Source organism: Suillus plorans (genome assembly GCF_016647745.1).
Source record: "Suillus plorans strain S12 chromosome Unknown HD556scaffold_97, whole genome shotgun sequence".
Classification (NCBI taxonomy): Eukaryota; Fungi; Basidiomycota; class Agaricomycetes; order Boletales; family Suillaceae; genus Suillus; species Suillus plorans.
This window is the reverse complement of record NW_024537481.1, coordinates 87,154-110,829: the sequence shown is the minus strand read 5'-3', so window position 1 is coordinate 110,829 and position 23,676 is coordinate 87,154. Positions and strand designations below refer to the sequence as shown.

At 46.9% G+C, this 23,676-nt stretch overlaps 9 protein-coding genes across 9 annotated transcripts; 6 read left to right on the top strand and 3 right to left on the bottom strand.

Annotated features, from left to right (window-relative positions):
- Window positions 1-48: 48 nt before the first annotated feature.
- HD556DRAFT_1065347 (uncharacterized protein) lies at window positions 49-1,017 on the top strand. The gene has a single exon (XM_041296050.1). The coding sequence runs from the start codon at window positions 75-77 to the stop codon at window positions 657-659; it is 585 nt and encodes a 194-aa protein (XP_041153621.1). The 5' UTR covers window positions 49-74; the 3' UTR covers window positions 660-1,017.
- Window positions 1,008-1,911, top strand: HD556DRAFT_1434822 (uncharacterized protein; the record flags this gene model as incomplete). The annotated part of the gene is made up of 4 exons (XM_041305368.1): window positions 1,008-1,080; window positions 1,175-1,387; window positions 1,440-1,665; window positions 1,716-1,911. 4 exons carry the CDS (start codon window positions 1,008-1,010, stop codon window positions 1,909-1,911), a joined length of 708 nt encoding a protein of 235 aa, XP_041153620.1.
- Window positions 1,912-2,570: 659 nt separating this feature from the next.
- On the top strand, window positions 2,571-3,777 carry HD556DRAFT_1416981 (uncharacterized protein). Its single transcript, XM_041304354.1, has 4 exons — window positions 2,571-2,770; window positions 2,846-2,933; window positions 2,996-3,227; window positions 3,279-3,777. Exons 1-4 carry the CDS (start codon window positions 2,719-2,721, stop codon window positions 3,402-3,404), a joined length of 498 nt encoding a protein of 165 aa, XP_041153619.1. The 5' UTR covers window positions 2,571-2,718; the 3' UTR covers window positions 3,405-3,777.
- A 1,638-nt stretch (window positions 3,778-5,415) lies between these two features.
- Window positions 5,416-7,153, top strand: HD556DRAFT_1450005 (SPX domain-containing protein; the record flags this gene model as incomplete). Its single annotated transcript, XM_041307700.1, has 6 exons — window positions 5,416-5,496; window positions 5,551-5,927; window positions 5,979-6,456; window positions 6,511-6,815; window positions 6,878-6,957; window positions 7,011-7,153. The coding sequence occupies 6 exons, from the start codon at window positions 5,416-5,418 to the stop codon at window positions 7,151-7,153; spliced, it is 1,464 nt and encodes a 487-aa protein (XP_041153618.1).
- Window positions 7,154-7,351: 198 nt separating this feature from the next.
- Window positions 7,352-8,587, bottom strand: HD556DRAFT_1434818 (uncharacterized protein; the record flags this gene model as incomplete). Its single annotated transcript, XM_041305367.1, has 5 exons — window positions 7,352-7,645; window positions 7,699-7,788; window positions 7,840-7,947; window positions 7,999-8,439; window positions 8,495-8,587. 5 exons carry the CDS (start codon window positions 8,585-8,587, stop codon window positions 7,352-7,354), a joined length of 1,026 nt encoding a protein of 341 aa, XP_041153617.1.
- Window positions 8,588-9,103: 516 nt separating this feature from the next.
- Window positions 9,104-10,342, top strand: HD556DRAFT_1416968 (P-loop containing nucleoside triphosphate hydrolase protein; the record flags this gene model as incomplete). Its single annotated transcript, XM_041304353.1, has 3 exons — window positions 9,104-9,416; window positions 9,481-9,593; window positions 9,645-10,342. Coding segments are annotated over exons 2-3 (752 nt in total), but the record flags the coding sequence as incomplete, so codon positions are not given.
- Window positions 10,343-11,265: 923 nt separating this feature from the next.
- Window positions 11,266-11,982, bottom strand: HD556DRAFT_1065015 (uncharacterized protein). Its single transcript, XM_041296049.1, has 3 exons — window positions 11,681-11,982; window positions 11,474-11,628; window positions 11,266-11,427 (listed from the first exon to the last, which is right to left on the bottom strand). The coding sequence occupies exons 1-2, from the start codon at window positions 11,840-11,842 to the stop codon at window positions 11,515-11,517; spliced, it is 276 nt and encodes a 91-aa protein (XP_041153615.1). The 5' UTR covers window positions 11,843-11,982; the 3' UTR covers window positions 11,266-11,427; window positions 11,474-11,514.
- Window positions 11,983-13,636: 1,654 nt separating this feature from the next.
- HD556DRAFT_1450001 (uncharacterized protein) lies at window positions 13,637-17,383 on the top strand (the record flags this gene model as incomplete). Its single annotated transcript, XM_041307699.1, has 15 exons — window positions 13,637-13,715; window positions 13,769-13,900; window positions 13,950-14,082; window positions 14,124-14,202; window positions 14,251-14,988; window positions 15,040-15,382; window positions 15,433-15,493; window positions 15,541-15,681; window positions 15,736-15,767; window positions 15,818-15,907; window positions 15,957-16,130; window positions 16,185-16,491; window positions 16,541-16,616; window positions 16,666-16,706; window positions 16,756-17,383. The coding sequence occupies 15 exons, from the start codon at window positions 13,637-13,639 to the stop codon at window positions 17,381-17,383; spliced, it is 3,054 nt and encodes a 1,017-aa protein (XP_041153614.1).
- Window positions 17,384-20,464: 3,081 nt separating this feature from the next.
- On the bottom strand, window positions 20,465-21,076 carry HD556DRAFT_1313696 (uncharacterized protein; the record flags this gene model as incomplete). Its single annotated transcript, XM_041300843.1, has 2 exons — window positions 20,465-20,794; window positions 20,909-21,076. 2 exons carry the CDS (start codon window positions 21,074-21,076, stop codon window positions 20,465-20,467), a joined length of 498 nt encoding a protein of 165 aa, XP_041153613.1.
- Between the last annotated feature and the right edge of the window lie 2,600 nt (window positions 21,077-23,676).

The following is a 23,676-nucleotide window of genomic DNA, read 5'->3' as shown; positions in this document are numbered from 1 at the left end:
AAGGTGACAAATTGACGCGTACAGTCACATATTTGTCACACTGCTAATGTGACAGTGTCTCTTCGACCTTCACCATGACAGACACGCGTCAGTTCGGTGATCTTGCAACTCAGCTCATTGCCGAATCTCGTAGATCGACCCTAACAGACACTCTTCTCAAATACAATGACAATCTTGTCCGATCCATCATCCGGGAACAACGCGATCTCGAAAAAATGACCGAAAACAGTCAGAACGTCACTCCAGCGATGCTCATCTATCAAACAACCATTGTACGAAACAAAAGATGTCTTCTAGCATATCACAAGCACCGTATGGATAGACTGCGCGATATGTACTGGACCGCAGGAGGCGCTTTACCGCATATCCTCAGCAATCAGGATATTCGCAGCAAGCTCTCTCCTCATGAAGTCGACTTCCTCCGCCAATATAGCACGTCTGTGATGGATTATCGTGCTGGTTTTTCCAACGAGCTCGATATCACAGCCAGTATCACACATCCGCCCAAAGACTTGCATGTTCTGGTTCACGTTATCAGGGATTGTGGGATCATACAGACAGAGCTCGGGACCATCGATTTTCAGAAGGGACAGAGATTCATGGTTAGGAGGGCTGATATTGAACACCTCATCGTGCAAGGTTATCTCGAGGAAGTTTGATAGTGCGCTGCAAATTTTTCATTAACAAAAAGGTTTTGACCATGATCAGAAAGGAAACACGTGGCGGTGTTTATTTCTGGTGCTGCCAAACAACTCGGCACTTTGTCCAACGTGTCTACGCGTTACATCAAGTACTCCACCACTATGATGCGACGTGGACTTCGCAATTGCTCAAGATTGTCATCAAGTGCATCGATCTCACAAAATCGCTTTCCTTCATCTCCTAAATATCTGTCCACGCATTTACGAAGGTTGTCAACCGCAACTCCTACGGCTTCTCCATTCCTTACCGTCCAGCCAACAAACAAACGTTATGATCTCTCTTTTTCTGAGGGCCCTAGTCCTCCCATGTTTACGCCAAATAAAGGGGGTTCCGGCGGTTCTGAAGACATATCTGACCGTGAATGGCAAATCCGGACAGGTCAGTCTGACTTGCTACCCTTGGGAGACACACTGATGCTATCATCAGATCTCCATATAATTATCATTCTTTTTGATCGTACGTTACCATATAGGCCGCGCCATCTATATCCTACAGCAAACGCTTCCTGATTTCTTCGATGTCGGCCTTGTCTCAAGCATAGACCCCACAAAGACACCAGCTCTCATAGATTCCAAAGAATCGGATTCGCTGGAGGTACAAAACATCTACAGTCCAAAAGTGAGGTTGATGTACACGCCCCCTGTTGCCCTTCCTTCGCCATTTCCAAGAACGCTTGGCCTGGAAGGTTAGTAATGTGGTTAAATTACGTTCCTGTTATTAACAATAAGTTTCATTAGGGCTACCGCTGTACCTGGCTTCCTCTGTCTTTATCCGGCACACAATGAGAACATTGTACTCAGACCTTCGCGTAGAGTTACGCAAGGTGGCGGTGCAAGGATCGCCGCATTTAGAAGGTGCGGCAGCCGGAACCCACTCGAATCACCAGCGAGACAAGAGTCTCTTCATTGGCCTGGATGTGTATGGCACGACACGCGTCAGCGGTGGGGTTGGGCGATGGCAGATGTCAGGATTTTTACCATCAGTACTGATTCTTACTGACCATGATCGAGTAGAGACTCGACGTACAGCTTTTCGCCTATTTCTGGGCTGATACAGACTCATACCATTGACTCCATACATCCAGCGCCACATCAAGCTGCTTATGATGCTCTAAGAGCATCGCTCAGTAGTGTGTTCGGCTTCGGCGGCCCTGGTCCGGGGGATATTCGACCAGGAGAGGTTAGGGCGGTTAATAGCGATAAAGGGTGACCTAGGTCCTAGACTTGTTCTTTTATATTTCCTGCGTTCATCTCTTCGCCTTTATTTATCCATCACGTCGTTAACCAAGAGATGAGCCACGTCCTGTCGTCGGCTGGGCCCTGGCTGGCGTGAGAGTCGGCAAATAGCGTATATCCACATCCCCGCCACTTCTTTCCATCATTAAGCTGATGTCTAACTTGTAGAAGACGAAAGAAAGATGTCAGTCGGTCTGCTTGCCCCGAGATGTATGAATTATAACGCAGGACGCGAGTGTCGGTGAAGTCCGGTCGACCCTGAGGCCTGAGTCCCTGACAGTACTAATTTTGGCGAACGTGTTGACGGTAACAGGGCACAGCCATGAGCTGGCCTGAGACCTCTCTTGACTCCTGAGACTTGCCAATGTGCATATGGGGGTATTGTTTGAATTCTTGGCTGCAGATTAAGTCTGCACACTGGATGAGTCTTCAAAGACATCAAAGACATTGCTCAGACTCGGACACGGAGCAGTACGTTATGACAATTTAGGGCATACGGATATTTCTTCCTGATGAATCATGATAATTAACTTCAAGATCATGATGAAACCGGTCGATATCGGAATCCGGAATCCGGGAAATGTACAGGGAACGGTTGCCATGCATTGGTCCCGCTCACCCAAGTATAGAAGGCATATGTATTCAATCAAGTATAAGCCCGTTTCTCAATCTGCTCCGCCTCTTTCATCTCACGTCTCTTTACCTTGAGCCCGCCGCCGACCTCGTCTTTCCTTGATTGTACACTCATTTTTTCAATCGTTCACGCATTCTTTCAAACGCAATGTTCACAAAAGCAATTGCTGCAATCCTAGCCTTGCCCTTGGTGGCACAATGTCAGTATTTTATTTTTTTGATGTGCCTTTACGGTTGGTTCATCACGCGATTTTTTCTGTTTTATTGTTTTGTAGTTGTTTCTGCAGACACCTGCACTCGCACTTACACCGCTCAGGCTGGCGATATCTGTGACAGTATTTCGGCAGCCAACAATGTTTCCACGTACGCCAAGCCAAGTTCCAGTCCTTGTTGAAAATTCTCTGCTAATTTTTTTCTTCCTGCAGGTACCAGCTTGCTGTCGTCAACGTTGGAATCATCGACGAAGGATGCGACAACCTTGTCGTCGGCCAGAATTACTGCCTTGGATGGCAAGGTCAGGACTGCACGACCACTTATGTAGTCCAGCAATACGACGATTGTTACATTGTCTCCTCCACCGCGGGCATCAACACCACCATCCTGTACGAAAACAACCCGCAGATTAATGAGGATTGCAGCAATATTTACATTGGAGAGGTAGCTCAGTATTTCCCAGCTTTATCTCAGTTTCTAAGGCAATCTCTTTAGGTATTGTGCACAGCGAACGCTGTCCAAGTCCCTCCTGCCCCCTCCGGCACTACCCCCGCTACGACAATCCCTGCAACCGCTACTCCTGCCAACCCCGACGGCGACCTCCCTTGGTGTGACGAGTAAATTCCTTGACCTCCACCATCCTGCTACACTGTCAAGTGTATGTCGCACGGATCCCCAACTGTGATGACAGGCTGGTCGTGTCGTCGTTTCGGTCACCTTATTCCCTTTTTCATTCTGAACTTTATCACATTGTTTTTCACAACCAGAGTTACCCCCGGTGGTGGTATACCCAGCAATAGTAACTCCATCTTTGCACTTTATTACCTTGAATTCTTCACACGTGGTAATTCTGGTAATTCCCCTTACATTTGAGGGAATAGATCGCGGTCTTATAGGGCTTGCCCTTGTGATGACCATTTACATACGCCGTTGCCGTCGGTGTGATGAGGATATTCAGGGAACGCTATTCCCCAAACTCGTCCGTTCATAGGTAAGTGTGAGAGGCTTTTCTCGCTCGATGACAAGGGGCCAGATTCAGCACAGTCTTCACCGGTGCACCTCGTGGATTTTATGATCCTGAGAAGGGCACTCATTTCGCGCAATGGGCGATCAAGCGCCCACTGATAGTACCCCCTAAATCCATCTACTTCCTGAAAGCGATATGAAAAAAAAGATGGGAAGATGATGAGAAGGCTGTTCAGCGGGAAGCTGGAACACAGCAATAACCGCCTACCGGTCTTGCAGTGCATCCGCCTTCAAACACAGCAGCCTTCCTTTGATACTTTCGATGATTCATCATGTAGGGATGCTCGGGTCCTCGTGTTATATGCTACCAACTGATGCATCAATTCTAGATATTTAAATTCGACATGTGCAGCGCACTGCACGGCTAGTTGTCACCCTCTCTCATCATAACTTAACAGGTTGGTTCTCCATGCCGAGGAGCAGTTTCAACTCACCTTCGGGCCCGTCTTCGGCGCCCGAGTCGCCAGCAATAAATGAACGCACTCGCAAAAGAATAGTGTCTTTGATTCTTGTTTCAGAGTCTTCAAAAAGAAGCGGCGCCGTGCTCACGCGGAGCCGCTGTCTAATGTCTAACACCCACACCTGTAATAGTCTGACCCGTAGGCCTTGAGAGTGCTACTTAGTGCCCGCGGATTGAGTATGGGGTGCACCCATGTCATATATCGTTCATGTGTGTGAAGCCTTCAAGTTGCAGTACTACTCCCGACGTTGTACACTTGAGGTGCTTATTACTGTTCCGACCAGTTTTTGAGAACACAAAAACGACACAACATAACATAACAGGAGTGTACAGGGTTCCAATGGTACATACTATGTAAAAAAATTGACAAGGCTATGTTGCCAGAGAGAAGCCGGTGGGAAACAGTGTTTTGAGCGCCTCATCCGGAAAGTCACTGTGTCACACTATGTCACACTACCGCTTTGACTCCGAAACCAGGCTATGTCCGAGTTGCCTAGTGGTGCTTTTACGACTCCAAACAAAAGTCCTGTCACGCTATGCATCTTGATAGTACAACATTTTTATCTCTCAACATATCTCAGTTCTGATGTTGGAAAAATTTAGAGCAGTGTTAGAAGGCAATGCCAATCACTAGTAAAATTTCTGAATTTTTTCGTGCATGTAATGGCTTCCCTCTGATGGAAAGTGAATGTTTTGAGCAGTATTTTATTGCCGCAAGCACTTCCCGTCCGGTTTTCATGGAATAAAAAATACATACAGCAAGCTATGCATCAATCCTCCTTCAGAATCATTGTGTGAAGAAAATGAGTGAAAGACGAGTGTGCCACATTGTGATTTGCAACTCGGGGCCATTTTGCAACTTTGGGGAGTACGCCTATGAGAAAGCATGATACATATGTAATTCCGTATAGTCTCAGCTTTTCATTCTTGCCCTTCCACCTGTATGGGAAGGTCCACATTGTATTTGTGTGCGTCTCAGGCTGAGGTTACTATTCCCAAGCAGGTTCAGGCCCAGTCACTGGCTGTATTAGCTCAGCTGACACAATTAATATTCGCGGGCCACTGGCATATTCGGATCTACAGGCACGGATCAATATATCATGCCTCAAAAGATTCAAGACTACTATCATAGCATGTTAACACGAAATGCACTTCTCAAAGACATACTCGCAACTGCTGCAAACACTACCCCCAGAGCTACGCGAAAATGCCATACAGTACCGCCAAGTAAGTGTGATGGTAGTCAATTGCTTGACGTTGGTAGCATTGACCATCTGACAGCTCAAGAGACTCATCAACCAACTGGTCCAAGAGCTCTCTTCTCTTGGTCTCAGTCCCACTGTGCTCCAACAATTGCTAGAACAACAGAATCCTACGAGTTTGACCGCCCAGATCGAGGAAATACGACAGCAGTGTGATCGAGTCTCTGACTGCGATGATGATCACCAACGACACGCCACTGTAGTCTACGAGTTTATTGGGACGTCCTCTCATATTGAACCTCGTCTCCGGCTGTCAATCAAGCATCCAACAGACGCTACGGATATTGCATCTGGTCACACGACCACACCGGACAGCATCCTAGAGGCTCTACAGCTTCATTCCCAAGCGCTAGAGAGCAACAAGGCCTTGGTGGATATGTGTTATTCATCAACGAAGTACGTCCGACATGTTTTTAGTGCGCTTTTTGTTGATAGCTTGGAACCCAGCACCCACGATCTTATCATACCATTACGGTCCGATACCGCATTCTTTCACCTATTAAATACCGCCCTTGCATCGCTCGCTGAACACCTTAATACCGTGCATGGCGGTTTTACATCTACGCTACAAAGTTTGGCTTATGCTATTAGTGCGACAGCACGTCCCACCTCCTCGTCGGCACGTTCCTTCTCGACTTATTCAATGGCCATCAGTAACGCTGCCACATTGCGACCCAGCCCTGGCAGCCGAAATACAGATCTATATTCATGGAGAGAGATATTTCAGATGTACGTTGAAAGTGAAATCTTCGAGAGTGTCGGGGAGAGAACTCGTGGGGAACGCAGTGTCGAGGAAACAGAGACCCGCATGAAGCAGTTTGAAAAACGCATGCAGGAGAAGAGAAACAAGCTCAAGCTGGCTGGAAGCAAGGATGCGCTGGATGTTTTCATGCGGATGAACTTTTTTATCTTGGATTTAAAGAGGGTGAGTGTGATTTTTGTTATCAATTTGTTTAGATATTTATTTTCTACTATGTAGTTCCAATTTGCGAATGCCGAGGCGACCCGCAAGATTCTGAAGAAGCATACGAAGCGGACCGCATTACCCCTTCCTTCCTACCTTCTTCCACTCTGGAATGGACCATTGCCAGAGTCTCCACCTTCAACGGAGTTGGCCTTGTTGCCTTGGCGGCCCCCAGTATATTTGCCTCGACTCCTCGTACAAGCTATCGGCGAAATTCTACTTCCAGTTGTGCCTCACGTCGACGATTATTCGTGTCTTATCTGTACCAGTCTCGCGTTCAAGCCAATCAGACTTACTTGTGGCCATTTATTTTGTGTAAGGTGATTGCATAACTATTTGAAACCGATTGTACGACCAAATGGACTAACTTGGTTTGTCATAGATGTCTCGTGAAGCTTCAAAAGCTCGGGAAAGCGAACTGCCCTATTTGCAGGGCCCCTACGGTGCTAAAGGCTGACCGCAGTGAGTTCCCCGCTCGTCCCTCATTGTGCTTTTGGTCAGCTTATGTTTCACAGCTAACGTTGATTATGCTCTCTTGAACTTTATGGCTGACTGGTTTCCCCTGGAATCGCGTGCGAAGCTGAGTACTAACGAGCGCGAGGCAGCAAAGGAGGAGCTTGAAGAGCTTGGTCTTAGTGGAGGATGTCGAGTGATGTAAATCACGAGCGGGACAATGGTCCTGTCTGGACAGTTTGGACATGGGCTCGAGAGGTGCGTTACGGTACACTATTTATATTGGAATGCGATGGCTTGCGGGATTGCATGCATTTTAGATGTGGTTACATTATGTTTTCTATTTAAACAGAATGATAATGAAGGGCTGCTTGCGATGACAAGAGACGGCAGGTGTCGTGTTTCATTCAGACTCTCCAACAACATCCTCCATGATTTCTTCTTGCCAGTTTCGGCGCAAGGCATCCAGAAAATCCTGCACGCCGTCACCTTCCAGGAAACTGGTGAGGTTCATGAGGGAGAGACCGATTCGATGGTCTGTCACGCGATCCTGCGCATAATTATACGTTCGAATCTTCTCGCTGCGGTCCGCGGTGCGGACCAGATTCCGGCGAGTGGCTCGGCGGTTGGCGATATCTCGTGAAAGCTTTACATCCATTAGGCGAGCGCGAAGGACTTGGAAAGCACGACGCTTATTCTATTCGAATTATATGTTAGATGTACCTTGACGACAAAATGAGTGCAGGTTACCTGATGCTGACTGCGTTCATCTTGCATGGAGACAGTGATACCGGTGGGTGTATGGGTGAGACGGACTGCAGACTCTGTTTTGTTGACGTGCTGATGACGATGGTCAAAGTCAATTACTCTGCATGAAATCAAAAAACCCACCTGTCCACCTGCACCGCGTGCACGCATTACCTCGATCTTCACATCCTCCATTTTGAAGAGTTCGTCATTCCCGCCGATGTTCTCAGCATCTTCGCTCAACGGCAGAACCTAGTAGGGGTTATGTTACCCGTAACCCAATCAATTTTACTAGATACTTACTATGACTGCAACAGTACTCGTATGAGTCCGCCCACTTGATTCCGTTGCGGGGACGCGCTGCACACGATGTACACCGCTCTCCCATCTCAGTGCATCATAAGCCCCTTCACCTTTAATCTCGAGGATAGCATCGCGCATCCCTCCGCTTTCGGTTTCGCTGCTCTGTATGATACTTGTTCGCCATCCGACTGAACCAGCATATCGAACGTAAACCCGCAGGAGGTCCAACAAGAATAGAGCTGCTTCAGACCCACCGACGCCGGCTTTCAACTCTAGCAGAGCATGTAAGTCGCGCGTAGACGATGGAGGAACGAGAAGAGAGGGAAACGTTGTGGATATGTGGGTAGATAGGGTATGGGCCAGGGAGGTGAATTCTTCCGATGCTAGGGTGCGCATGGTTGGGTCAGGATCTTGCATGAGGGGTAGTGTTTCTTCCAAGGACTACTGTGGTAGCATTGAGCCAGGGCCAACAGCGATGGGGTGTGATATCACAAACCTGACGAGCGTGCGTCCAGTTTGACCATGCTTCATGCAAGGGTTCTAATTCTTTGAGTTGACGTGCACGTGCTATGTCCTCTGGAGAGGACATATCCTCAGACATCTGACGAATACTGAGCTGATATTTCATACTGCTGTCAATAGTAGTAGTCTCACGTTTGCTAGCAATTCATCCCTGACTTTGATGCACTTCCTTACAGCCTGAAGGATGCGAGCACTATCTTGTTCGATTTCGTGGATGACGTTGGAGGAAGTAGGATGAGCCTCTGCGAGGTATGTACGCGTGCTAGAAAAGAAACGTCGGCAAGGTTTTAATGGACTATGGCAGCGGTATAGAAGGCGGAACATGAAGACTCATGAAAGTTCGCTGAGCATGTTCTCAAAAAGGTTTTGTTTTGATTAGAAGGTTTTGGCAAACAACCTTCTTCCAAAAACGGATGAATCCAAACTTCACAGCGCACCTCCATCATACTCATTCAAACAGTCTTAGGCTTGCTGTTTGGAACATAGTAATACTGTTGTACTGGTATGCTATGAATTTTATAAATACAAGCAGCTTTCTGTCCTTAGCTTCTTAATCCTGGGGCTTTACTGATCCTTCAACGCAGTGATTCTGTAGGCGAGAATCGTCGTACCCTTTGGGGTGATCATCTTCCTTCTATTTGGTCTGCCTATGGGAAACTACCGTTGAACTTTGTATCACGGCCCGCACTTCAAAAACGTTCATGAGTGGCACTGCTTCGATCCATATCTGAACGAAGAAGCCGTCACCTGATACGTCTATCTCATGTTAGGAGTTTATAGCGTGCTGCCGCATGCAAGATCTGCACGGAGATTCCCTGATTATCTATAAAACCCTTCAGGATCTAACCCACATCCCCGCTTCGTCTGTCCCTGAACCATTCAGTACTGACAATCAGGTAAGGTCATGCCCGATTTCGCTCCGAGATGCTGGATATCAAAAATGACAGGCCGTTTTTCAAGCCATGTCTGAACGATTTCTTGACCGTTCCAATGAAACCTGGTGGACCAATCGAGCTCGCTCTCGTAGTGTGGACCTCTATCAGTTCGCTGACGATCTCGAACCAAAATCTGAGGTGAGTCTGCGACATGCGATAGATCATTTTAAAGTGAATATATTCGAGCAGGGTCATCCAGTAACCAGCAAGAACATCGTAATTTTCGGAGAGACTGGAGTCGGTAAAAGCTCCTTGATCAACCTGATTGCAGGCGAGGATATCGCCCCAATATCCCCAGACGCCCTTCCCTGCACCACTGAAGAGCATGCCTACGAGGTCGAAATACGTGGCCAGAGGTACACTCTGCACGATACAGTGGGTCTCGGTGGAGGAAGTTATGGGTCAATACCAACGGATGTGGCTCCCGCCAAAAAGCTGAAATATTTCTTGACGAAGATGTCTCAAGAAGATGGTCTCCATCTTCTAGTCTACTGTGTGCGTGGGTCAAGGGCCACCAGGGCAGTACGTCACAGTTACGAAACATTCGCTGCGGCGATTTCAGGGATGAAAATCCCAGTCGTTCTTGCTGTGACATGCGTCGATGACCTGTCAGAAGCTGGCGATTGGTGGCGGAGGAATGGGAAAACTGTGGAGAGTATTGGGATCCGGTTTGATTCCCATGCTTGTGTATGTACGCTTCCCGGAGACTCCTACCGTGATCGCCGCTACCAGTCAAAAATCGACGTTTGCGAAAAAATCTCCGAATTATGTGATCATGATGGTGTTCGTTTACGACGCCCACGACGCCAGAGGAGTTTACCTTTTACTAGATGAGATTTGGTGTTTGTAGACTTGCTATATATATTTATATATCTCGCTTGCTGTCCGTCTGAGGGATTTATGACGTAACTCGGAGCGGTTATTTGGTTCCGGAGCCTTTGCCAAACACCCATTTATGGGAATCAAGCTTTGCCTCGTTGATGGTCCAGCACAAGCCACATTCATCACCAAAATTACCAAATCCAGAGATGGTCATATATTACCATGTCGGAGCCACCATAACTGCCATATGTATCTGGCGCAAGGTCTCAATGTAAGGCAATGTTAGGAAACTCAATTCTGACATTGCGACTGCCATATGACTATAGTCTGGCATTAGGCTAGTGTACCGATATATCAAACATTGCTATGTACATAATGCATTTGAATTTCGCTCAGATTCATCAGACATTGCAATTGCGTTCGGATATAACAACGTGATGCATTGAATTAATGGTAGTGCAAAGCAGTGAGGTACAACTGAGTGAACAGTTCCGAACCTAGTTCAGAACGCGTTCGAACTCTCGAACCATGGTGATTGCAAAAAAAATCTTACAGTACAAATAGCTACTAGAACTCTCACGACCGTGGGCACCAGCTCGAGGCACCGGTGCTGCTCGTTTCGTTTTGTGTCCAGCAGGTGGAGGAGACGTCGGAGTTTCACTCAAAGGAGAAGGTTTGCGTTGAACAGGCGCTGGGGAGCTGCAAGGAGGTGCCTGCCAGGGGAACTGCGAGGAGGTGTATGACAAAGAGGAAGATGAAGACAGCGGCAAGGCTGCTGAATTGAAGTCGATCATGATCTTGACTTTGGAGATGAGGTGAAGGTTATTGGTGATGGAGAGGCTAGTAGCGAGGGCGAAAACGATGGTGACGAGGATGGTGTACCACCAACGAGTGGAGGGATGGCACCTTGCAAGATTTTGTGGCTAAGTATGGAACGAATGAGATCAAACGGAAGTGACTCACGAAGATGAATGATAAGACAGTATAAAAGCCATAGCCTGGCAGGGCAGGAAATCATTGCAGCAAACATGGTAGGAATCTTGATGCGAGGGAAGTGGAAAGTGCTGATGATTGATTTGATGCACAGCACCGACAAGCTTTAAGTTTTGTTCGAGAAAGACTCGACGGGCGATCTGCAGGGTTTTCGCATCTAAAAAGATATTAGCCTAAGAATAAAAATAGTGGCTCTAACGTACCAGTGACACAAATTCCATCAATATAATCTGGAATGACGCCTTCAGACTCGATGATGCCGTTTCAAAAGGGAATTCGTGATGTCGCTGAGGTCGGGACTGAAATTAGACTCCATCGCGACGATGAAAGCCGCGCTGATAGCCGAGAAAAGACCAGACTAATCAAACATCAGTCTCAAAATGCGCCGAAGATAAGAACGCTAAACTTACGAAGATCAAGACAATGTCCATGTCAGTAGTGTATCGCTCAAGGAACTCATCGTCATGTTCCTCTGCGACTCGTTTGTACACCCCCCAGAAACTAGACTGTTTGTCCTTTCCGATCTTCGACGCAATCGTGGAGTCCTGGAGAATGTTCAATACTTGCTTCATGACATTTGCAGGGCTTCAGGTTTACCTGCCGAAGGGAATGCCTGACACTGTTTCTGGTGTGTAGTGAGGGACATCAACTGAGTCTGGAGAATACTTCGGAGTAACCGATGACAATGGCGCGTTAGAACTTGAGGCAGCAGGATTCAGCACCTCAAACTTAGTGGTTCTGGTCGCCTTGGTCTTTGTCGGCGCGTTGATTTTAAAGGTGGAGGCGGTGGTTTCGTGGGAGTGGGACGATGGGCTTGCGGGATCATCAAAGGAGTGTCAAGGTACGCTTCGACAATGTGGCAAGCTCCCGAAAAACTCACCTGTCAGCGTCCTCTGAAAATCTCTCAAGTTCTCTGATCGGACAGAAAAAGCATGCTAGAAGGATATTTCAGATCCATGTGAGTAGACGATGCTGGATCCATCTGATAGATGAAATAAGTACATAATATATGCATATATGCGCATACACTCACCTAAGTCGGCCATCCAGAGTCCAGACAGATCTCCAGCACGACAATATTGTCATGGGCCAACAGCATGCCGTCAGCCAAGCCAAGGCGGTCTTCAGTGTGAGTGATGGTGACCATTGCAGAGACGTGTCAATTGATTGGATTGGAATTAATGGTGTTGATATTGGTATAGAATAGGGAGATAAGCAAAAATCAAGTGTAGCGCGTCCATAGTTGGTAGGAATTTGCCGGCGGGCTTTGAATAGTCATGTGAGGCTGACGACGGTGTGCCGACTTTCAGAAAATTCATCGTCCGAATCCAATTTACCGGCATTCGCGCCATCGGCACCAGTTAGGTTTACTCCTTGGCTTTGAGAGCAGTTCTACGAAAACGACATCCATGGCTGCACCATCTTGCGACGGCACCTTTGTTACACCTCCGGAAACACCTCCGATAGCTATCCCAAAGTCCAGCCAATGCCAAGCATCGGCTGGTTCCATCCACTCTACCAAAGGCTCTGTACCTTGATTCTTCCCAACCATCCTCGTCTGCTCCCAGTAGTCCGAACATGATGCCCCCGCCTCCACTACCCTCGAGCGTCACATGATCTCTTCAATCGGAAAGTCGACTATCAGAAGTTTGTAATTCAATTCGAGCCCAGCTTGTTGCATCACTGCATGACACTCCGGCCCTTCACAAGTTATCCCATGCAGAACTAGAATCCATTGTAACACAAGTCATCGGAGAGGAAGGTTTTGCTTAACTGGTAAGCGTTCTCGGAGTCGTCTAATCAATAAATCATAACCGCAGATGACGCTGCTAATCGGATTCCCCAGTTTGCTTCCTTGGACACTATGTGGAGAGTGAAAGGTTTTTTTGGTCAATAATACCTGACAGTCTTGAACGCTACCCATTTATTGTTATCCTTTGGAATGTTACCTTGTATGTGTATAAAGTCTCTTCGATCACGGTCGTTACTATCAAGCACCTATCTCATACCTAGCTTTTATTGATGTACCAACAACTTGCAATTCATGAACACTTTCCACACCGACACTAGTGCTCTGGCGGTGGGTGCCCTTTAGGTACTTTACTTCAGTTTCACCCATTTTTCGTTGTATTACTCTATATAATACATTGGATGTATCTGGATATGTCTGATATCTGGCTGACAGCTACTCTACTGGATGACTTGTGTCTGTCAGATGGTATGTTTGATGTCATTGTATCGCTACGATATTTCAAATGTCGGATATCACAGGTATATACAATTGGCGGCGTCAGAAAATTCAATATATCATGTGATCTCTGGATTCGGTAATTTTGGTGATGTTGCACCACCTTTCACTCAACTTCATGGATGTCATCCAGTCCATCCTGGTCCATGCGGTTGGCGACGAAGAGCCAGAACTACCGCCAGGATCACCTCCGACATGTAAGTGTAGACCAGAAGCAAATTCATCAATCTTACACTATTACTACCTGTAGTCAAGTTCGAGGGTCCATGGTTTACGACACAAATCTTACTCTCTTCCACCATAGGACTCTCATCTTTCCTGATTTTCTCGTACTGTCGCAAGCGATGGCCTTTGTTATTTGCACCAAGAACGATGCTGAAAGGTATGTTGTTCCGTTCTTGCTAGGTAGTAGTAGAATTGATCTCCTTCAGACTTCTCCCCGCACGAGGCACATGCTCACCAGGCGTTTTTTGGATGGATTGTTCCAACTATGAAAGTGTCTGAGTATACTGTACTGCAAATTGTTGGATTGGACGCTGCAGTGGCAAGTCTGCTGCACAATGCGTATGCAAAAATATCACTCACGTGTAAAAACAGCTCCTCAGCTTTTTCAAGACTTCCTTTTACCTTTTTTCTGTTTGTTCTTTATTAGCCGTTACGATCCTTATGCCCATTAATTTGAATGTACGTATTTCCGCATGTCTAAGAAACACCGACTCATATTGCTCGTAGCATAATATCGGCCTCGGAGGAGGCACTGACGAAGACGACAACGATTGGCCGGGATGGGTCACCACCAGTTCTGATGACGACCCCTTGGCGCCTGGACGGGAGTGGCTCGACCTCATCAGCGATGCTAACACATATCTGACGATTCATTTTCTCTTCACGTACCTTTTCACCTTCCTGGCGTTGCGGTTCCTTTATAGGAACTATCGTCGCTTCGTTCGCTCACGTCAGCTGTTCTCCCTCGAACTGGCTCATTCTATTCCCGGAAGGACTGTTATCGTGACTAACCTGCCCAACCACCTTCGGTCCGAGCGGGCTCTCGCTGAGTACTTTGAAAACATGGGGCTCAGCGTTGAAAGCGTGACGGTCTGCAGAGAAGTCGGTACCCTGAAAGCCCTTCTTGACCTTAGGACAAAAGCATTACTGAAGTTGGAGAGTGCATGGACGGATTACGTGGGAAATCCAAGCGTGGTGGAATCCTACGACCCGTCCGAGAACGTAATTCCCCCCTTCTCGGATAGAGAGCCATCGCTACTAGAAAATCAGCAGGGGCGTTTCGTCGTACCCCATCGCCGGCGTCCGGTCATAAGACCAGGGTGGTTCTCCAGAAAAGTTGATGCGCTTGAGTACCTCGAAACAAAGTTTACGGAGGCCGACGAGAAAGTCAAGAGGTGGCGTCGTATCGGGAAAACAAAGGCAACGCAAGTCGCCTTCGTCACGTTCGAGAAGATGTCTAGTGCAGTAAGCGTCGAGTTTATTGATGCCGTTAGCCCTTCGCTAATTGCTCTATAGCAAATTGCTGTGCAAGTGGCACATTCATGTGACCCAGGAGAAGTAAAAACCAGCCCAGCCCCTGAACCGCGAGATATTGTTTGGTCGAACATTACTCACACTCCAGGAAACCTTTTGGCTCGCGAGATGTTTGTAATCGGTTGTGTATTACTACTGCTATTCTTCTGGATATTCCCGATCACCGCGCTTGCGAGTCTGCTGAGTTACAAGGAGATCAAGAAGGTGATGCCTTGGCTTGGCAGACTCATCGATGGCAACGACAGAATACGTGCCATCGTACAGAATTCATTGCCGTCCGTCGCCATCATTACGCTGAACGCACTTCTACCTTTTATCCTTGAAGGTGTGTTGTCTTACCAGACATCTGGCTCAGCTTACGATTGGCATTACTAGCTTTGACGTATACTCAGGGGTATAGAGCACGAAGCTTAATTGAATACTCTCTGATGCGGAAGTCAGTTCATTTCCATTGCAGAAAATCCACTTCTAAGACTTCGAAAGATACTTCTTGTTCCTTCTCATCAATGTGGTGTTCATCTTCCTTATGGCAAGCACGTACTGGCAGTTGGTACGCGATCTCGCCCACTCGCCTGCGAAGATCCCAGAAAAGCTAGCTACAGCGCTCCAACAAGGAAGAGCAAAGTAAGCGGCAGCATCTTTGTAATCTGCAGCTTTTTATCTAGGCACGTCTTTTAGGCACTTTTTCCTTTCATATGTTATACTTCAAGGTGGGTACATCATCTTAGTTGTACTTGAGAGTGCTGAATTAGAACGACAGGCTTTGGTATCATGCCGCTCCAGTTGCTCAATCTGGGGGTGATAATACCCCGGATGGTCTTACGCATGTTCAGGACTCGTACACCTCGAGGTAAGCACTACCGCATGTTAATGGTAAATCTAATCCTTGGTCTGAGCAGATTTCGCTGAGTTGAATGCCCCTCCCATGATCAACTATGGTGTCGTATACCCTCAAGCGATTCTTGTTTTTGTTGTCACCATTCTGTACAGCGTCGTCCAGCCCTTGATCGTCATCTTCGGCGCAATCTATTTTGGAATGGCCTACGTCGTGTACAAGTACAAGTTGTTGTTTGGTGAGTAGATTCAAGCTCTCTTTTACTGAAATGTTTCTGAGTTCGCTGGTTCAGTGTTTTATAAGCCCTACGAATCCCAGGGCCAAGCATGGCCCCTCACATTTGTCAGGCTCATTTGGGGCATAATCATTTTTCAGACGTTTATGATTGGTATCTTGACCTTGCGGAAATGCTATATCATGTCTTCTCTCCTTCTTCCGCTGCTTGCAGGTACCGCCATCTGGTCCTGGTACATCTACGAAACCTTCAAGCCTCTCAGCAGCGCAGTGTGTCTCAGTTCTGTGTGCGAGGTAGAGCGTGGTGAAGATTCAGCAGATGTAGTAAGGTTGCGGGAGGGACATCCAGTGACGTGGTCGCAGAGGTAAGGTCTATAATTTTTCTGTTGGACCCTAATGCAGAGTTACTTTCAGCAATTTGATGCGTCGGAGATACGCACAAAATGATGACATGCTCTACGTTGCTCCAGAAGACGAGCGGACAGACTATGTAGGTAATATGATATGCGGAAGGAACGTCTGACCTACTTCTCTTTCAGTCACAACCACCTATGGCTAATTGGTATAAAGGCGTGTTGAAGTGAGTTGTTTTGTTTCGATTAATTGCCGTGTATTCATCCCTTATTTAGCACCGGCAAACGAAGATACGGGCATCCTGCTCTAACTGGTGTACTTCCTGAGCCTTGGCTTCCGTTGAAGAAAGGGCAAACCCTTGTCAATGGGCACCGTGCGGGAGGATCAAGAGCGTCTCCATATGTCAACCAAGGCATCGTTCTCAACCTACGCAACCGCTACACCATGCTGCGAGGAAAGATTCGAGCATCGCGGCAATCTCGTCCCGCTACTGATGGCACTCTTACCGACATGAGTGCCTCTGAGAACCAGGATGGTGTTCGCTCTCCAGATCAGGCTGGACCTTCGAACCCATGGGTGAATACACGCACGGCACGAGGATCCCAACCGCATAGCAACCTCAATCACCGCCTGAGCTTCGATCCTGCTTCCGGAGTTATCATGTTGCCAGAAGATGGTGATTGGTTGATAGATGACGACTCCGACGATGATTACGGGACTATGAGTCCGACGCCTGAGGCAGTCCACACCCCGAGCAACGCATCTCAAGAAAATTTGTTAGATACAAACGGTCAATCACTGTCCACACCCCTTGCTTCGCCCAGCAAGCGACGGCATGGTACATATTACCATCACCCAGAGCGTCGTCGTACAATTCCTGGGTCTTTTCCCTTGCCGACATGAACACAATCATATTTACCTCATCCTAGATTTGCTTCCGATATGTCATATTGTGCTCCTACCTTACATGCTCTTGTGAAATTCTGGACATCGGAATTCATATTTCAAGAATGTAACCCCCAAGAAGGAAACGACATTTGAGTGAAGACGCCCATCGTGCGTCTGTTGTATGCCCATTTACGGTAACCCGGCACCCCAATCCTTGCAATAAGGTCAGTCTTCTTGCTGATCAGCACATGGTTGGACCAGGCAAGCAGGAATCTTCTGACATTGTTTTGCGTACAGTAACAAAAGCTGAATGCAATATTGTACCCTGCAGAGCCTCATGTGAGCCCTATGATGTTTTGGTCCGGGCCTTTCTCGAACATGATCAGAGGCAAATCGTTACCTAGGGGCTCACGCAATTCACTCGATGAAGGATTTCTAGTTCTATCATTGCACTCTCGGACCACACAATTATTCGTGCCCTGATGCACTGATTGAAGGTAGCAATCGATTTCTTCGTCGCAATTCAGGTCAAGATGCCCCAGGATGTGCTGATCCTCTTCACTAGCACTATTGACATGTTCGCCGGTAGGATCGGCCCGTCGTGTCAGGCGTACGCGGAATGTCTATATATCAATCCAACATAAGACTTGTAAAGTCCCTCTGCCCGTGTATAAAATCCCTACACGTTCTCGCTCAAGTTGTCTTTTCATTCTTACCCAGCAAACCTCTATTGACATGCAGCTTTCTTATTTGATTGTCCTTGCTTGCTCCATCTTGATGGGCGTCAACGCCTCAGCTCCTCCAGCATTTACTACCAAATGCACTAGCAACGGGAACTTGGAAATCTGCACGGAGGATCGGGACTGTTGCTCTGGTTGTTGTGTTGGTTATGTAGGTGGCCTCGAAGGCGACTTATGTGTAGCCATTGGTGCTGATGACTTGCACAGGTATGTGTGCCTTGCTGAGAGTTGGTGAATTGTGGCGGGTATCCTTCCCGTCTTGCGGCAAGTGTTTGTGTCTGACATGATGCATGATGTTGAACATGTAACACAGGGACTTGCATAATACTTCGAGCTCTTGAGTCATATGCATGGATGAAGTTGTTGGATGTGACACTTGGTTCTCCTTTGTTGGGTCATCACCTCGCTCGCAAGGTCATGGAAGTTACTTCATCTGTCAATCGAATACAGCACCGAATAAAGAAAAATGATGGAGAATATGGTTTGGGTTCGCAGTTCTGAAATTGAATGCTACTACATCACAGACGGAGTCTTCTGCGGTCGCAACTAAAGCCGTTCGAATCTCCTTGCTGTTATATGCCTATTTGATGACTTATCCCGGAAAGACGAAAATTTTAACAGCCAAACCAACTTTACCTATGATAGAACCGTTCGAAGCAAGTGCTGCCAATCTTCTCGGTATTCCGGCCGAGTTTCTTACTCGCATCACTTTTATTATTCCTCTCTTTGAACTTTCCGGGATGTGCTACAGAAATATGCTACCACTTACAATCTATCTCTGCGTCCTTGAGGCAACTCAGGCAAGCAAAGTGCTGCCCGACCGTAGTATACAAAAGTTCTTTGTGGTGTCACATGTGTTTATTTTATTCGCTGTTGATTGATTGTGTCAAAAGGAGTGTGTAGTGAAATAGATTGGCTCTCCATCTTTCAAAAACCATGTTACGATTCGACTGACGTTATTTAGTAAAGGTTGGACACCGCAAACTGTGTCGGAGAAAGGTATCTATGTATCTATGTATCATCGTTTCATTGTCCTCCTCACATGTCTTGGTTGTCCTACTCCGGTGTTAACGTATCACTATGACATTATTTGACACGGCAAGCAAGAAGTGTGCCTCTTATGTGCAAGAGGAGGACGATCCGGGACCCATACCTCCTTTGATGACAGTACAGCACGAAGGACAGGAGCAATCGCCCAAGACTACGATAGTCTGGGTAGTTGGGTAGCACCAAAATATAAACGGCAGGCCATCGTTATAACCCGCGAGTGTTCCGCACTCAAGCTTTCCTGCAGGCACCCATAAGTATGCAGCTTTAGATCATAACACGGGTATGCTAAAGGTATTCACCTGGCTGGGCGCATGGCCCCCCGCTGGGGTCTGTCAGGATGTCCGCCAGTACTGCGGCAGACATACTAATCATAGTGGTGAGTGAGATGAACTTCATTCAATGTTGCACTCGAGGATAGATCTGGGTAGTGTTATTAGGTAGTATTGAACTGAAAGTTACGCTTCGCTTTTATACATAGGTAGTAAAGGGCGGCTTAAAACATGCATCTGCTGTACGTCCGATAACTCGGAGCAACACAATGCGCCGTGGCAACGCGATATCTGCAGACGTGGCTCTATGAGAACTCGCTGCTGTCAGGCTAGCATCGAAATTTCATAGACTCCAGACTCCAGAGTTATTGGCAGAACTTCAAACTCCACGTGGAGATGTGATTTGGTTTGAACTCGATAGAACATGAACATCATCAGTCTCCCTAAAGCAAGATGGTGCATACCCCCTCATGATCAACGACAATTTCAGGCGCCTGGAGCGAGTTGACAAGTTGCGGACGGCCTTTCTTGGTGGCAAAACCTTCCAATCAATTCCGAAATTCAGTCTTGTTTTAATGATAGCTCTTGTAAATTTATGGCTTCATGAACTCACAGCTTAGTGCACCCAGGTCCCAGACCTGCGCATACCTAAGAGCAGGAAAATACTTTCTTCTCTGGAATCGTAAATGGTGTGGCTTCTCGGTACTTGCCATTCTTACAAATCATCACTCAATTGGGCAGGTTCGTCATAGGTACCCGAAGTTCCGACCTTCTTGTTTGTTTTCCCTCTTTTAACTGTTATGTCCATATATTACTCTCTTTGTTTCGCATCATACTGCGACCGAAGTGTAGTTCGACTTTCTGTTACTTCCAGGTTCCCCCGACGCATCCGTGACCCAATACCACGACCGACATGTCCGTGCAAGCTATCCTCGCCACTCCTATGGTCATAATGTCCGCTGTCCATGTTCCAGTGAAACATGTGTTTGCCGCGTGTGGTTCATGTAGCAATATATGCTTTTGGTGCAGTCGTGCTCTCACAACTTGAAAGGCTCCGCATACAATTTGAATCCGCGCTCTGTGTACTTCATCAGTGCCTCGATGGTGCGTGTGTTTGTTTTGCCTTCCATGTAAAGGCGCGAATGTACGAAACTCTCAGGCTTTCCGTCGTAAATCCATTCAGGATACATGATGACGATGCTGTCTGCTTTGATGTAGCTCATGACGACGGTGGAATGAAATTGGAGAATGGGAGCTATTGCGCAATCCCAGTGGGTCACGATAATATCTATCTGCTCTTCTCCGTTTACCAGCTTGTAAATTTTGGTTATCACATTGCTGTCGTATAATGTTTTGCGGCAGATCTTCTGAGCAACAATATATCATGATGCGACCGGTTGACCAATGACCGGAGTCATTGAGCACGTTACGAGAAACACCCAGAGTCACGAGACTTGTTCTAATATTTGTCCATGAATTACCACTGTCTGACTTCCGATGCTGACAGGGAATGTGATGCAAGGCAATCGCTGCAATTCGGAGTACGCGAAACAATGGGTATCTGCTCGTATGGGGATTAATTGTCTCACAGGGAATTCAAGCTTCAAGCCTGAACTTCGTTGTCCTAGATGTAGGATCACCAAAGACATCCCACTACTCCGTCTGACTCTGTGACTCACGAAATGCAGGTCGATCACGAATAGACCGTAACCGATGGTACGTCATATAAAGACACGAATGAGTCAGAATATAACTTATAACAGCCAAATTTATGTCAGAGTCCAAACGATCCGAGACACGAAGAGTGAGGTTATGCGAGCGCAAACTAAATGTAGGACAAACGGGCGACGTTTTGACGTTGGCTCGAGCTCTTGCATATTGATATTTTTTCTTTCCTTTAATACGTATATTTTTCGTGCCTAAGCTAACAAGCATACTACGAATAGAGCCGTACGAACATCTCAGTTCTTCCCCGAGACTGAGTACTGAGATGTGAGCCCTCGTTATCATTTTGTCATTCTTATTTGTTAACAAGCAGTAGATATATTGTTTTCTACTAGGTACATAATTCGTGTTCTTTCCTGAGACCAAGATATGTGTTGTTTTCTACTAGCTTCGTTTCTCGTGTCGCTCGCCTCTCATCTTGAATTTATGACGTCTCTTCTCGAGATAATTTTGCTTCCGCTCAAGTAATATATGTCATAGTTCCTACTTCGACGAATAAGTCTGTTCCACCAATCACATTGCTCTGAGATCACCAACACCGTAAGCTCACATGAGCATCAAACCTCTTTCGGACAAGCGAAAGTTTTGCCGATGTGTCTCCTCCTAACAATATAGTACTATCATTCCCTGTAATATGTCCACGGTTCCTAATATGCAAAATGTTATAACAATTCAACATCATGCTCAACTGGCTTCGAAAAAATTCAGGCATATGCAGAATACCTAGAAATGATGTTTTGCACGAGTAGAATAAAATATTCTTAGATGTTGCAGTTCCAAGAGATGAAATTGTGCCAATTTACAACCTTTGTCCAACACAAATCACCCAGATCCCGACGATCCTGCACAGGTACTCATAAAATTTTACCTGGGACATGAAGGACACCTTCTCGGGATGTCATAAAACCAATTCAATAATAGTTACTCTCCTGTGCTGAGGTGCTACAGTGGTATAATCAACAACAAGTCTGAAAGCGTGATACCAGACAGGGGAGGTGCACAAATAATTCAATCTCCTCCTCGGCACACACAGCATCTACCTTCTGCTCGAGTCTCCACATTGTATTGTATCATTCTCTCCAATGGCACCACACCGCAGGAAGGCAACACATTCAAAAGCTGAAGAAGATGCCACTCGCGAAGCCAATATTTCAGCTGCTATCAAGGCTGTCAGAGAGAATCGGGCTAAAAACCTCTTGGCAGCAGCTGGCCAGTTTAATGTACCATACCATACCCTTCGGCAGTGTGCACAAAACCTCACAAAACCTCATTCGAAGGCCCACAAACGTCAACAACTACTTACCCAAGGGCAGGAAGAAACACTATGTCACTGGGCTAAGTACTTAGCCATGACAGGTCACCCTCTGTCAAAGCGCAACCTTCGTACAAAGGTATCAGAGCTCAGCGAGAAGCTAAAGGAAAGGAAAAGGCTCACCGGGAAAGATTTAATTCCAGGGAAAAATTGGATCAATGCTTTCCTTGTTCGTCATCCAGAACTAAAGCTAGGATGTCCCACAGGTATTGATCCAAAACGGATGCAGATGTTCAACTTTGCAACTGTGAACCACCACTTCAAACTCCTCGACGAGTTCTTGAAATCTGAGGGCATCCCCTGGGAGAATGTGTATAACATGGACGAGAAGGGGATCCAGCTTGGAGGAGGGAGAAAGTGTGATAGCACAAAGTACCTGTTTTCACGATCAACGAAGGTTCAAGTCAAAGCAAAAAGTGACCAACTTGAGTTAGTGACAGTGATCGAGTGCGTATGTGCAGATGGCACCAGCCTGAAGCCTGGTTTCGTATTTTCTGGGTCAGAGATATACCCTGAATATTACGAAGAAGATGGAATCATGTAAGTCTCTGTTCTATGACACAATACAAAATTCTGACCTCATATCAGAGTGGCAATGTCTGAAAACGGTTGGACCAGTGACTTCATTGGCACTGAGTGGTTCATCAAGAGCTTTGTGCCACAAGCTAAGGAACAAAATTCGTCTGGTCAACCCATCCTTCTGATATATGACAGACACCGTTCCCATGAGACGATTAAGCTTCGTCAAGCAGCAGAAGAGCACGGAATTCACCTTTTCTGCCTACCCCCCCACACAACCCACTGCTTACAACCCCTCGATGTTGGCATTTTCGGTCCTCTGCAGAGGCAATGGCAGAGACGCTGCGAAGTAGTGATGGCAGAGACAGGAGAAGGGATTAAAAAGCGAAATGTGATTCAAGAGTACATGAAGGCGAGGGCAGATGCATTTAAACAGGAAACAATTCTACAAGCATGGAAAAAAAGCGGAACTAGACCAATAAACCCTGGAATATTCACGGAAGAGGATTATGCACCAAGTCACGAGTCGTCGACCAAGCTGCACCTTCCTGCCACCTTTCCTACCAATCCTACTTCCCCTGATCCCCTTTCTGCCAGTGATGAGTCAGACCAAACGTACGAGCTATCAGGGAGTTCATCAGACACTGAAAACGATTCAGAGTCAGAGTCAGATAATGAAGCTAATGCTCACGG